The sequence below is a fragment of the Maylandia zebra genome, linkage group LG10 (assembly GCF_041146795.1).
Source record: "Maylandia zebra isolate NMK-2024a linkage group LG10, Mzebra_GT3a, whole genome shotgun sequence".
Lineage (NCBI taxonomy): Eukaryota > Metazoa > Chordata > Actinopteri > Cichliformes > Cichlidae > Maylandia > Maylandia zebra.
In genome coordinates this window covers 17,497,162-17,511,218 of record NC_135176.1, presented here as the reverse complement: position 1 = coordinate 17,511,218, position 14,057 = coordinate 17,497,162, and the positions used below count along the sequence as shown (strand labels likewise).

General features: G+C 38.5%; 1 protein-coding gene across 1 annotated transcript in view; it reads right to left on the bottom strand.

Annotated features, from left to right (window-relative positions):
- Positions 1-2,660: 2,660 nt before the first annotated feature.
- trpc4a (transient receptor potential cation channel, subfamily C, member 4a) overlaps positions 2,661-14,057 on the bottom strand; it is a 33,766-nt gene continuing 22,369 nt past the window's right edge. The window contains exons 9-17 of the mRNA XM_004550102.4: positions 9,238-9,583; positions 7,807-7,946; positions 7,516-7,716; positions 7,280-7,401; positions 6,752-6,947; positions 6,464-6,655; positions 5,297-5,338; positions 4,791-4,880; positions 2,661-4,255 (exon numbers count right to left, since the gene is read on the bottom strand). Coding sequence (XP_004550159.3) covers positions 3,581-4,255; positions 4,791-4,880; positions 5,297-5,338; positions 6,464-6,655; positions 6,752-6,947; positions 7,280-7,401; positions 7,516-7,716; positions 7,807-7,946; positions 9,238-9,583 — 2,004 coding nt within the window. The 3' untranslated portion in view covers positions 2,661-3,580. The remainder of the gene's footprint in view (positions 4,256-4,790; positions 4,881-5,296; positions 5,339-6,463; positions 6,656-6,751; positions 6,948-7,279; positions 7,402-7,515; positions 7,717-7,806; positions 7,947-9,237; positions 9,584-14,057) is intronic.

Here is a 14,057-nt window from a genome sequence, read left to right as displayed (position 1 = left end):
TTCCTTGAGAAAACAAATCACACTCAATTTTAAATGTAAAAGACTTTTCAGGTTATTTAGGTCATATTTAAAAGTCACATCAGTGCTCTTAACCACGAGTATGCTACTGTATAAGACTTCAGCAGTTAAAACACGTAATTGTGAGTCATTTAAATATGCAATGATAGGAGATATCTATTCATGTGTTTCTGTGTCTGTGACAGCTTGGTTCAATCAAGTTGGAAGATCTATCATAAGCCCAGGAGCATTTCAGTACAGCCTTTTGATCCCACATGGAGCAAAATTTCATCAGCTGCTGAATATTTCATTTTCTTTTCACTTGCTCGGTCACTTGTTCACTGAAATTAGAAATTAGAGGCCAAGCAGCACAAATAGGAAAGCAACAGAAAGTTCAGAGAAAACAAAAAATATCCAGTCTGTGGGGAAACATATGCGGCAGCTGATGAAATTTTAAATAATTTCATAGTTTTACAGAAATTGTAAAAGTTTTGAACTGTGTTTTTATGATGCAGACAGTGCATACTATAGTTACTGTTACATTGTGTAGAGCACAGGTTTTCTATTAATTACAGTGCTTAAACCCCATTTCTCCACTTTTTGTACAAGTGTATAATCACTGTAATACATGTTCACACTCATGATGTTCTTAGGAGCAGAAGAGATGTTAAAGTGGAGCAAAAATGTTGCCAAATTAGCCCTTGCAGTGTGTGGTTTTGGGAAACTGATTGTGAACTAATGGAAATGACATTTCACGACAACTGTTGCTGAGGCAAAAAGAGAAAAACATGAAAGGAGTTCTGTACAGTACTTTAGCTCACCTTATGTGACATCTGTTCCAGGAAGTCACGTGTTTTAACCACCAGTACATGACAATACAGCAGTAGTGTTTGGTCTGTTCACGCTGTTGACAGGGTGATAAACTTCATGAACTTAATCACATTAAGAATAACTACTATTACTACTACTACAGGCTTAGCTGGCAATGTACTGCCGAGGTGCTACCAGCTTTGAAAATTATTTCAGCGGAAATAAGCACAAAAACATCTTAGGTAGTGTTTCACTTGGAAACTTTAAGTAAGACTATAACTTAACAGTTTAGCACTTTAGTTTAACAATACCTAAAGTTGTCTTGTTTTTGTGTGTGCCAGGGAACCACTTCAAATTTGATATTGATATCACAACCAAATAAAAAGAGGCCCAGTAGCACTGATATCAATACTTTCAACTTCTTTGTTCTTCTGAGATGAATCATCACAAATTTGGAATTTCTGAAGACATTTTAATGGCCATTAAATCACTGTGATTTTTGTTTTCCAAAATAATGAGTTTACACAGCAAATCACCCTCTTTAGAGCTTTTCATGTATTTTGAAACTAGGTTGTTGTTTTTTTTTGAAGACCTGTAATGTAAATGTGTGTCTCTAATGCGCCCCTACGGGGTGACCGTGGCTCAGGGGGTTGGGAAGCGCATCTGTAACCGGAAGGTCGCCGGTTTGATCCCCGGGCTCTCTGTCCTGGTTGTTGTGTCCTTGGGCAAGACACTTTACCCTACTGGCAGAGGGGCCAATGGTGTAATATGGCAGCCTCGCTTCTGTCAGTCTGCCCCAGTGCAGCTGTGGCTACAACTGTAGCTTGCCTCCACCAGTGTGTGAATGTGAGAGTGAATGAATAGTGGCATTGTAAAGCGCTATGGATGTCTTGAAAAGCGCTATATAAATCCAATCCATTATTATTCTCTTAAGGTGCTTCTTCTGTAGTTCAAATGTGCTATAGCCTATAACACAGACGTGACAGCCAACACAAAAAGTAGTATACGTTTGAAGTATATTTTTTCATTTACAAAAAAACACACAATCAATTTAACAGAGTGGATTAGATACTGAACTTAGAGGATAGAAACAACATATCAATCCTATCATGCTAGTACTGATCCGATACAAATACCAGCATTGGTATTGATACTAATGATATTTGGATCAATGTGCTCACCCTTACAGAGAAAAGGCATGGTATTGCTAATACCAGTGATATCACAATAGTTTTATATGAATTTATACTAGTATTATCACTGATGGTATGACAAAGCACTACTTGAAACCCACCTCTACTCTGCAAACAGTATATGGTGAGCTGAAGGCCCACATCCATTTAAGGAACTGATTTTCAGATAGTGTTCATCTGAATGTAGATAGTAAGGAGATACATGATATGCCCATTTTTTGGCTACTAGCTCTTTGAAAGTCACAAAAATACTACTTCGTGGCTGCCAAACTATATTATCTTTGCCATTTGTCAAAAATACAGAAAATCCACAAAAAATGACAAAAATTATGTGTTTAAAAAAAATTAATTAAAAAAAAAAAAAAAGCCAGGCTGCTAGTAACAAAGTAACAAAGCCTAAAGACACGCCTCAAGAGTAAAATAGACCATTTGGTGATGCTTGTCTGACTCCTTTAAATAGAAAGGTATTGTGTGACCCAATTAAAAAAAATATCAGTTTGCATAACAACTATTAACCATTTCATTATTTTTATACATATGCATTTGTTTCAGCATAACCTCATAATCTACTATGAAGATATACAGTTAACTTTTGACAGTATCAGTTACTGTGTTTATGCCTGTCTGGGATTTGCAATGAACAAAAGAGGAGACAGGAAATTAAGAGTGTATTTCTATATTTATTCTTGATTTATGTTTCAGTTTCTATAATGTCATTCATTCGAACTAACATGACATCTTAAACTAACAGTTAAAAACAGCAGATCTGTTCAAAATAATGAGTTTATTCTTGAGTGACAAAACTTGAATAATACGTTGCTTTAAATAATTTATCGGCTGTGTTCATAATGTCTATCTCAGATAGTTTGGCCACGCCCTACTTTACAGAAAATACTTGGGATGAACTGTCAGCGCTGAATTTACAGTCGGCCTAATCAGTGTGATGAGAATCATGATCCACAGTTCTTGCATAGAAAACTTTGACAGAATTGCTGTTGCAATGATCAGAGTTTGAGCGATCTTTGAAAAAACTGTATGCCATTTTAAAGTGTGTAAAGTGCAGAAACAGACAGAGTAAGGCAGAAAGTCACGTCTAAAACAGAACACATCTATTGCTCTAATAAGATACTGATGGGGAGAGTTAAATGTTCATGGGTAGAGGGAAAAAAAAAGAGGTAGAGAGAGACGGTTATATGGTAACCAACAGGACAATTTGAACTGAAATGCACATATCAGCTGGGAGAAAAAGCTTTTTTCTTTCAGGAAATCATTATTGTCCAATCACCTCTGGGGTCTTAAAACGAAATATAGTAATCCTTAAATGTGATTCCTCGTAATGCTTACACGGAGCTTCGAACAATGTTGCTGCATTTCCACTGCTAATATAACAGCGTTTAAAACAGTTAAACCAAAGGCCTCCCTGAGTCTCCAAAGATCAAAGCTGATCATAAGTTTAGTAATAACTGGAAAAGTTCGACTCATGTTCACAATTCTCACTCGAGGCTCACGTTGATTGTCAGTCTCTCTGTCTTCAATCCAGCATTACTGGGCCTGTAGTTCTGATCACATCGCATCACATCTTAGGCATCGTCTTTGTATGAGCCAGACATACATTCATCAGCTACTGAGTCAGTACAGGTTAAATCCTTGTCTCTTTCCTCGGTTTCTCTTTCTTCACACTGGTCCAAGCATTTTTTGCTGTTCGACTCCTCCTTAATTTCCTCGACTTCTTCCTTCTTTTTTGTTTCCAGGAGTTTCCTCTCACTCTTTTCTCCAGCGATATGTTCCTCTGAGTCCCCACACTCCCCTGCTTCTTCTGACAAAGAGTACATCTCCCTCGAGCTTTCTGCTGCGCTTGATGAGGCTTCTTTGTTGCCCCTTTGGTGTTTCTGAAACAAACCAAAGTCAGATACATCTTTGGAGTTGCTTCTCCTCTGGCTTGACATTTCACCAGAGCTCTCATCAGAGACCAGGGACATGAATCCATTAGGTAGACCATTGGAGGCTTCAGGTGGCCTGGGTGCAGCTGTTGAACTGCCCAGCTTGAGGATGGATGTAGCGATTTTGAATCGATTAAATTTGCTTTTCATCTGGGTGCTCTGTGGGCAAGCAGAGACCTTGAGTGAGGAATTAGGGTACGCAAGGCTGGATTCCACTGAGCTGCCACTGGCCTTTGCCACATTTAAAGCTGACTTTCCTGTCTTCATCATTCCCATCACCTCATAACGGAAACTGGAGATATCTTGTTTCAGCTCCTAAAAAACAAAGAGCAGCTTGACTGTGAAATTTATAACTACTAGCTGTTGGTATCAGCAAAAACTGAGCTGTATTGATTTAGCTAAAAAAGCTATCTAGCTAGCTTTGTAACTAGTTAGCTAACTAGTTAGCCTGTAGTCTAGACTAATAATTGATGCATTATTTATCTTTGTATGATCATGGTTATGTCTGTTAAACTAAGAAAAACAGTCACAATGCCCTTCAAATACCTTTGAACTATGATGAAAATCTGGATTAGTGAGCACTTAAACCATCTCCTCATACATCCACATATATATTGTCTTATCATCATTATCTTGTCAGAAGATGACTGTTATTAGTTTGTCTGATGACTTCCAGGCATGTCCTTAAAGGATTTGCATTAACAGTCAACGCATTACAATAATGGAAAAAAAGATTAAATATAACCAAAATGCAAAAGAAAAATATACAAACATGATGATAAATAACATAACATGAATGTATAATGAATGAATGAATAACATGAATGTCATATTCATTCAAGAAGACTACCTTGAAGTTGTCTTCAGTCAAGCCTTCCTCTGTCTTGGCATCTCGAATCATGGCAGCCACATAACGTTTCACCAGGTTCCTCAGTACCTCCTACAATAATTAAAAAAAAATCTTGAACACAAAAGATCTGAAACTTTATTCAATACAAACTTCAAATGAATGAGACAGGAAACAGACAAATGTGCTCCTCTACAATGAGAAGTGATTTAAATCCTACTGAGTTCAGTTGTTTGGCTGATTTTGTGAAACATCATAAAAGCTTTTTATGGAACGTCCGCTTCAGGGTGTCAGCCCTGCGTTGAACCTGCCCTGTGTGTATCCACCTCTCACCCTTTGACCCCCACCTCCCCTCCCCCCTTTTGTAAAAGTAATTAAGAAAATGAACAGATGAAAACTGAGTGCTGGAAACCTAAAAAGGCCAATTTGTGTCTGCCGCACACACTTACACAGACAGTGGTGAGAGACTGTAATTATTTTCAGCTTGCTTTCAAAGAGACTGCACTTACCTGGTACTGATGGTTTATCCTCAGGTTCTCTGCAGCTCGCCTCTACACAGACATCAGATGCCAGAGGTTGGTTAGAGAAAGAGTGGGAGATGAGTTAAAAAAAAACCAAACCTAAAACATATTTTGTTTTTCTTCACAGTATCACACTTTTCTGTAAACTCTGCTATCTGTGAGGCTCGATATGTGTGTCTCCTGAGTGCTGCGCCATCAAACACGAAAAAGTTTCCCTCTAAAATTAGGCTGCAATAAAGTGAAAATTCTACTTTCTACAGAAACTAACACTTATTTCACTGGGTTATTTCGTTTAGTGTCATACAAGACAAAGCAGAGCAGCAAATCTTGACTCTCTCTTATAAGTAAAGTTGCCTGATTATTTTTTAAATAAAATTCAGCTCAAGTCATGGAAATTCAGCTCTCAATCACCGCTATTATGCCTGGTCATATCAGGAAGCACTCTGGAAGCCATTCCTATACAACTCCAGACTTCAACATTATGAGTTCAAACAACTTTGTTTGTATAAGTACAAGTTACTCTCCACAGTAAAGCATATTTTACATCCATGGACCGAGAGGGTCCAAGAAAGATGTCCCTGCTCCAAAACTAAGACTTTCACCTTTGCCAGAAAGTTTTATGGTCAGGTGCAACAAACATTGAGCTTGTCACAAGAGGTACAAGTATGTCTGGAGGAGTGAAGGTAAGGCTTTCAAACCTAAGAACACTGTACCAGGCAAAAAGCGTGGTGACAGCATCATGCTCTGGGGCTGTTTTGCTACTCGTGGTACTGGTAATTGTACAAAGTGGGTGGAACAATGAAGGTGGAGAACCTCCAAATTTTACAATTACACGTAAAATCAGCAACTAGAATGTTGAAACTTGTACAATTGGGTTTTCCAACCAGACAATGATCCAAACACACATCAACTGGTTTTGGAGTTGATAAAACCTTGAATGGCCTTTGTAAAGTCATAAACCTCCAACCACAACTTATTTACAAAATATGAATTAGTATAACTGAATTTCTCAGTTATAAGTTAAAAAGATAACAGCAATAAAATCTTTCAGCTTATTATTCCTTATGTTCATTTTTTAAACCAACCAACCAACCAACCCCCCTTTTCTCTCTCTGTATGTGAAAACCATACAAACACATTTGACACCAGCCTTACCCCAAGGGTACCAATGGTGTCAGGGCGCTTGGAGCTTGTCCTCCACACCTGCTTCTTGATCCAGCACATGAGGTACCAGAATGATTTGGGGCTGGGGATGATGTTGAAAGGAGCTGGCAGAGTACCCCCTTCTTCAAAATAACTCATCCACAGTTTTGTCCTTGCAAATTTCCACTCAATGTCTGCATGGTCCTGAAATCAGATTGAGGTATATTTGATAAGAATGAATGTTTTGGTTGAACTGTTACACTTACATGACTGTTTGCAGTGTTTTTGATTAGTGCTCACAGCAATGTGCTGGTAGGAGTTGTTCATCATAGCTATGAGCATGTTGAGGAGGACCACCAATGAAATGATGTTGTAGGCCCCGAACATGTTGGCACCGACAAATTCAGTGAACTGGTGGTCAGCATCCACATTGGTCACATACAGGCTGATCAAACCAAAGATAGACCAGAAAAGAGACTGCAGGGTCTCAAATAATCTGCAAGACAACGTATGCGATGTAAGCCAAATTTGCTAAACAGTACAGATACATGCAGTAAATAAAATGTGTCCTTGCTAGTTGAAAATGTATTCAGTTGCAGGATGGTTTAAAAAAGACTGAAGGAACCCTTCACTTAGTGTTAATGAGATTCTGCTAATACACCAGCTTTTCTTAGCAACTGAAAATTTGACTGAGTTCCCACATTTTGTAACAAGTAACAGCGATATACACGAACGCACAGCTCTCTGATTCTTTGACACTCTCTCTCACACACAAGATCACACATTCACACTACTCGAGCAAGCAAGACAGGATTCATGCAAACTCACGTGGAGAAAGCGTTATTCTGATGCACACATCGGATGCCCTTACACTTTCCTTTCTCATCTGAAGCCTTAGTGTCATAGTAAAAGTACAGCTGGTTCAGGCCATTAGCGAAGGCGAGCAGAACCTGAAAAGAAATGCAGCGTGTGGGCGAAATTATGTAACTTCATTCACTACTTCTGTCACATATAATTTACTGTTCCACTTCTTGTCTTTGTTCTGCTCGTGCGCAAACATTTACCAGGCAGTAGATGAAGAGGAACTTCAGGATGTCGAGCAACATTCGCCCCAGAGAAATCTGCAGTGGCCCCAGGTGAGAGTTGGCCGTGAACAGTGAAATGAGGCGCAGGGAACTGAAAATGTTTGCAATGGCAAACACTGCTTCAGCAACTAGTGTCGGGTGCCACATTTCCCACTGGTTTCTGGGTTTACTTCCGCTGTACTGGATGAGCAAAAAAAGAAAAAGAAAAGATAACTTGAGCATAAAGAAAGGTCACAGCCTGTTTAGTCTATTGTCAACACTAGTGGTTACCTTAGTATAGGCTACAATCTTCAGGGAGATAGTGGCCAAGTACAGAGAGTTCATGACAAAGTCCATCAGGTTCCACCAGTCATGAACATAGTCTTGAAAACCACCATCCCACATTTGCTTGATCTCTGCCCAGATGAATCCTAGAAATTAGATTATAGAAAAACAGAGCATGTGTCCAGTATTAGCATTTTATATGATTGCATATTATTTTAAAAAATTGAGGACTGTAAAGATAAAAATACTCCTTATGTTCTCTTCAATCTGCAGCTACTGTAGCACCCCTGACTCAGGCTGGCTATTTTATTGACATGCCCTTTGAGGAGATGTGAGCTACTGTACATTAGCAAACAAACATGTCTACCAAATTTCATTATCACAGTTTACAATGTTCCCATGTTGACATTTACAGGCTGGCTCGAACACATGATGAAAGAGAGCTAAGGCTGCGGTAAATGCCATTCAATTTTGTATTTGATTATAAACCAAAGTACTGAACAGCTTAAAAAAATCAAAAAAGCATTTTCACAATTCTACTTGACGGACACCCTCAGTCTCATGATATTTCAATGGATGCAACTGTCATTATTTTATCTGGATAAATAGAGGATGGAAGTCCCACTGAGATTAAAAATCTCCCTTTCAATGGACACATGGTATTTAACTCAAAACTAAAGAAAAGTAAGTTAACCTCATGGCAGTGCAGGAAAAGAAAAAAAAACAATCAGGAAGAATAATACATTATGCCTGAACTACAAACAGTTGATCAAAAAGCTACTTTCAGCTACTTCCTTATTCAGAAGCGGTCGCCACAGTGGGCATCTCTGCATGTTTGACTTGGCAGATTTTTTTGTGCTGGACACCCTTTCCAATACAACCCCCATTGGATTTGTTGGCTGTTGTTGAAGAGATTATTTTGGACCAGAGGTGATGGAAGGACTAAAGTCAATGCCTAAAGTCATGTTGGTAGCATGGCTAAAAAGTAAATAGTAAAAACTGTGGAGGGCAGAAAAGCATGTCAACAAGAAGCACTTAGTCACTGAGCTCAAAATCTGCTGCGATGCCCGAGGCAGGATGAAAAAATAACATTTTTATAGGCTTAATGTTCATTCAGCACTTTGATCCAGTTCTACTTTGTGTAGTATTTGGAGTCGATCAGCAACGAAAGAAAAATCACTTGTTCCCATTAACAATTGTAAAGTTTGGAAGTTTGGAAAGTTTGGATTTGACTTTTCCATAGAAACATCAGCTGAGGTGTATGGTTGTCATAGCAAGAGTAATTTAAACCCAATATTTAAAGATTTAGTGACATTAACTGACCACAAATAAGCTCTCTACTTTTTTACCTTCAGCAATTCACCAGTACATTCACCATCAGTACACTATCAAACAGTATAATCATCCTAATGCAGAGTACAAAACCACTGTACTCACCCAGTACCCAGGGCAGGATCATCCACTCCACAGCGGTGGGTGGAGGGCCCTGCCTGTCCTGCCTGTTCTGCTCCGTGATAACAATGTGCTGGGAGGCGAGGAGCAGCAGGAACAGAAAGGTCAGGTAGGACGCCGTGTGGCAGATGAACTTGATGAAGGGCTTGCGGATGAAGAGGCCATAGCGACTCTTGGGAGCGATGAGGTAGCAGAGAGCAAACACAGGGAAGAGGAGACCTATGAAGACACAGGTGACAAACTTTCCCGCCCAGTGACGCCGCCTCCAGCCAGGGAACTCATCATACCAGCGTGATGCCAAAAGCTGCTGACAGTTGGGCTGAGCTACAAACTTAAAGGGGGGATATAAGAAGGGATGGGGAGAGGTTTAAATGTTTCATCTATGCTGTTTGATTTTTTTGTTTTTAAATGGCTCAAAATAACTTTTATTACATTAGCTGTGTATAGCAGGCATATAGGCCTGCTTGGAAAAATCATCCTCAGCCTAAGACTATTTAAAGGTTTTACACCGACCATCATGCCCTTGTGTCAGTATCCTGGAATTAGTACCTGCAGCAAGCTTCAGTTAACGGAATACAAAAGACTGAGTAGGATGTGTTGGTGGTGTAGAAAATTGAAGGGTTATCATGTACACGCATGAGTATTTTAGACTGAAAAACATATTGGCTGTCTTACAGAAACAAAGGTGGCTTTAAGCAGGCAGGTGGGCCATCTCAAATATTTCTACATGTTTAAAAAAGAATGACTGCATAGGATTTTTCTGAGATTTTCTTAAAGCCCTGGTCTGAATATGATTGGAACTTAATTTAAAGACAAATACCTAACGTGACTGTGAATGCATGTGAGTGAGCAGAAATAAAATGTTCAGTAACGCTAAAATAGCGATGCATCAGAAAAGCAGATTAGCTTCAGTGCTTCTCGCCTGAGTGTAGGTATATGGAGGCATACCCGGTTAAAGCAAAACAAATTCTGCTACAAATGAGGGTTACATCATGAGCATGCATGCATATGCAAGCAAATTATGCAGGAGCACACAATGCTGTGAAAAATCCTGATGAGCTTCCATATCAGTATATCAAGTGTTGACCAGCGGGTGCCAATTCACCAACTCTGCAGCCTCGTTTCCATGGGAACCACAGATCCTTATCTGTGTTGGGGTCTGAAGCAGAATGGCTCATATTTCCATACTTCAACTACAGTTTTACCTGAAAATGTGAGAGGAAATGCAGAGCAGAAGGATAGAAAGGGCTGAATTTTATGGATGAGAGGAGAAGAAGAAGTGGTATACTCGTTTTTTCTTCTTCTTTTTTTTTAACCAAATTTGAGAGCGGGATAAAGAGAAAGGGAAGACTGAATGAATGTGTGTGAGAGACAACGACACTGTATTTGAAGAATAAAGAGAAGAAAAAGTCCCAACTTTTTCTTTTCAGATGATTTCTTTGAGCACGGGCCTTACTGCAGTGAACCCATGGGTGCAGACTGAAGTAAAATAGAAATAGTAATAATGATAAAAAATAGAAAGTCTTAAATTCTACCACAGCTATAAATATAATTTACCACTATTTAAAAACCGCTTTTGTCACTTATTCATCAAACCTGCGTCATTTCAGGTCTTTAAAGTTCTGAGTGTTCCATTTATAAACAGAGGAATTTATTTTTAACTTGCATCTTTAATTAAACATCAGAACCTTAATCCTGATTAAGAACTGTAAACACTATTTCCTTGGGCTTCTTGACGTGTTGCGATAATCAGCACGATACATTAAACACTGGCAGTGATGGCGAGGCAGGAAATTATGCTAATTAACATGATATATAGGAAATCAATGTGAGTATTTACTCAACACGTGGGCTGAAATTAGAAAGTAATAAATGCCTGAGATTGAATTAAATTGTCTGGTATAAACTAAAAGACTGCGTTCTAAGTAAGATGTTGCTGGCTATTTTATTTAAGAGCCAGGTTAAAAGAACAGGTTTTATTCTCTACAGAAAATCTCTCTGGCTGTACCTTTGATTGCTCTTAAATAAAAAAAAGTTCACCTTTCTATTGAAATATTGTACAGCCATTTCTCATCTGTCGCAGTCACTTACCAAAACCAGCCACAGTAAAGTGACATATTTGCTTTAAGTGGCTTTTTTGCACAGCTCAAACCATCCAAGTCCAGTTTGAAAAATGTCTCCTAGCAAACTGCCTATCACCAAGCCTAAAATGCCAGGAAAGTGCCTGTAACTGTGTGAGAGCTGTTGGTGCTTTCTAGCTCGGCAAAGACATGTTCCCCTGCAGCTCTACCGACATAAAAGAACTGCTGAAAGTTTTTTTTGTCGCTATCACAGACACACAGTGACAAGCAAACAGCATTCAGATGGGTGTAGGTTGAAATACAGGTTATATGAAATCCATTGTTTTGGTCCACTACTCTCTCAGAGTTGCAAGGGTATCTAAACATATCTAAAAATGTAAACATCTAATATCTGTCATTATAGTTAAAATGTGTGTATTATGGAAGATTTGAGTTTATAGAAGATTTTGGTGCACACTACAGTTACCTATCCATCATCTATGCAATACTGTGCAAAAGTCTTGAGCATTTCTTTATAATTTGCTGCTAAGTGGCTTTGAGTTCATCAGAAATCTTTGGCTCTTTTTTCAGTGCAGTCTTTGTACCTGACCACCTTCAAAGGAATATTTTGTTTGTTAAGCAACTTAACACTGAGCCATGAATCATTCAGCAATAAAAAAAATAGCTCATGATATTAAATAGTATATTGTGTAAACATAAGAGACAATTTAGCAAAGAAACAAATTTAAGTTGTATCTTTCACACTTTGTTACTAACAGTCTGTCAAAAACACATCACAACACAAAGATAAAACAGTTTGTAAAGTATAGTATTTTTCACCAACAAGATGCCAAAGAGATATTGTGTGCAGCGTGTCCTTAAAAAACTTCAGGAACCTGGGACAATTAAAGACAAAAGAAGAAGTGGGAGGTCTAAAAATCTATTTACAGTAGACACACAGTATCTGAAACTCATGTCCTTAAGAAACAAGAAAAAAAATTCAAGTAAAGACCTGACAGAAAACCCAAGAGATCCATCTGGCCCCTCTGTTGATCCTACTACTGCAAACTTGTTAAACCTACATATGTGAGATACAATTATTGCTTCCCTTTATTTCTGAGTTTTACAAAGGCTGAACTTTTGGTCACAGCAAACTGACTTGTTAAATCAGATTCTTGCTCCTGGATCAGCTGAGCACAAATGTTTTTTTCCCTACACAACACTTACTACTCTTGGTGCAATTTAATTTCTACTTAATGGGGACATTAAGATGGCTTGAAAATCTGAATTGCAGTTTTTATGAGATATCACAAGGGGGTAACGTCAAACTACTGCATGTAAAATTGATGGGTTCCCCTCGGTGCCTCAGACAATTTTAAATATTAAAGAGACAGTCTGTTTATGTTTGTACTGTGATTTTTCAGTCTACTCACCTCACCTACATTTATACCAAGAATATCTGTATAAAATTTAAGTAATCAACATTTGAACGCTCCAGGGAGAGAAGATAATCTGCTCTTTAATGTTTATGGGTTACTGATCACATCTACCTGATTTGACCTCCTGCTGCATCAAAGCGCTGCCTGCCCTATGAGTTCAGCTCTTTAGACAGAAAACCTATGGAGATTTCTCTTCAAACTGTTATAAATGGCCTTTTTAAACCCTGGGAGCACATCAGCGCACAGAGCCAAAAACACACACAGATGCGAGGATAAATGCACAAATGTAAACAAGCCTATTTGCACTTTACACAAATGAGAAACGTCCTTCATTTTGTTCAGCCGAGGGTCAAAAACAGACTTTTAATGACTCCCATTCATAAACAGAAAGCACTATTTAAAAAAAAAAAAAGTCTTCCATGCAGACTGAGTGTCGTGATTATTGTGAGAGTTTTAAAAGGTTTTCAGATCAGAAACCAGTGTTTCAAAGCACTGAGCAGAGATCGCACCACAGACAGTGAACACTCTAACTGCTCTCTGCATGAACAAACAAGCTTTTCCAGCCCCAGTAAGTGTCCATTTAACCCTCAACACTTCACTGGGGGCAAAACTTTACGGATCATCTCTCGCAAACAAAAGGCATTTCCTATTAAGAACTCTGCTTATCTGTGTGTGTGTGCGCGCGCATAAATGTGCACTATACAGATGTGATTTTCTGATGTGAAGCAGCAGATGAAAATGTTTTTCAATGGCCGATTCATGCCATGTTTCCGTTTTCCAAACGAATGAGAAGTTTATTGAAGAAAAATCTCCCCAAATGAGGTTACAGTTTATTGAATATTGTCTTGCGCCTTAAATTCATGTAAAATCCTGTTTCATGTCTTTGCGAGATGACTCTGCCTCTTCTACACAACAAAAAGCACTACCTTCATAACTGCTGCATATACTCCTCAATCAAACAAGAAATCAGGCATAAAACAGAGTCCAAAATGAGTTAAAAATAACACAAAACACCTTACTGCTCAGTTTTTCCACATGATAGTTTTTCTATCATAGCAAAATGAAAAGAAATCTGTCAGCTCTGCTCTTTGGGCTAAAGTTGTAAGAAATAAATGTCTAAAATTACGGAAGAAAAGCTGATAGCTCATTCCCCAGACTGTCCTGTAATTATAAAACACAAATTTGTCTTTTTTCTGTGAATCCATTGTAAATAAAGAAATTTCTCTAGTAGATAGGAACATTTAATCATTTATCTGTTACTAAATTACTTTGACGTAGCATAAATGACTGTGGGGGTGGTCTTTAT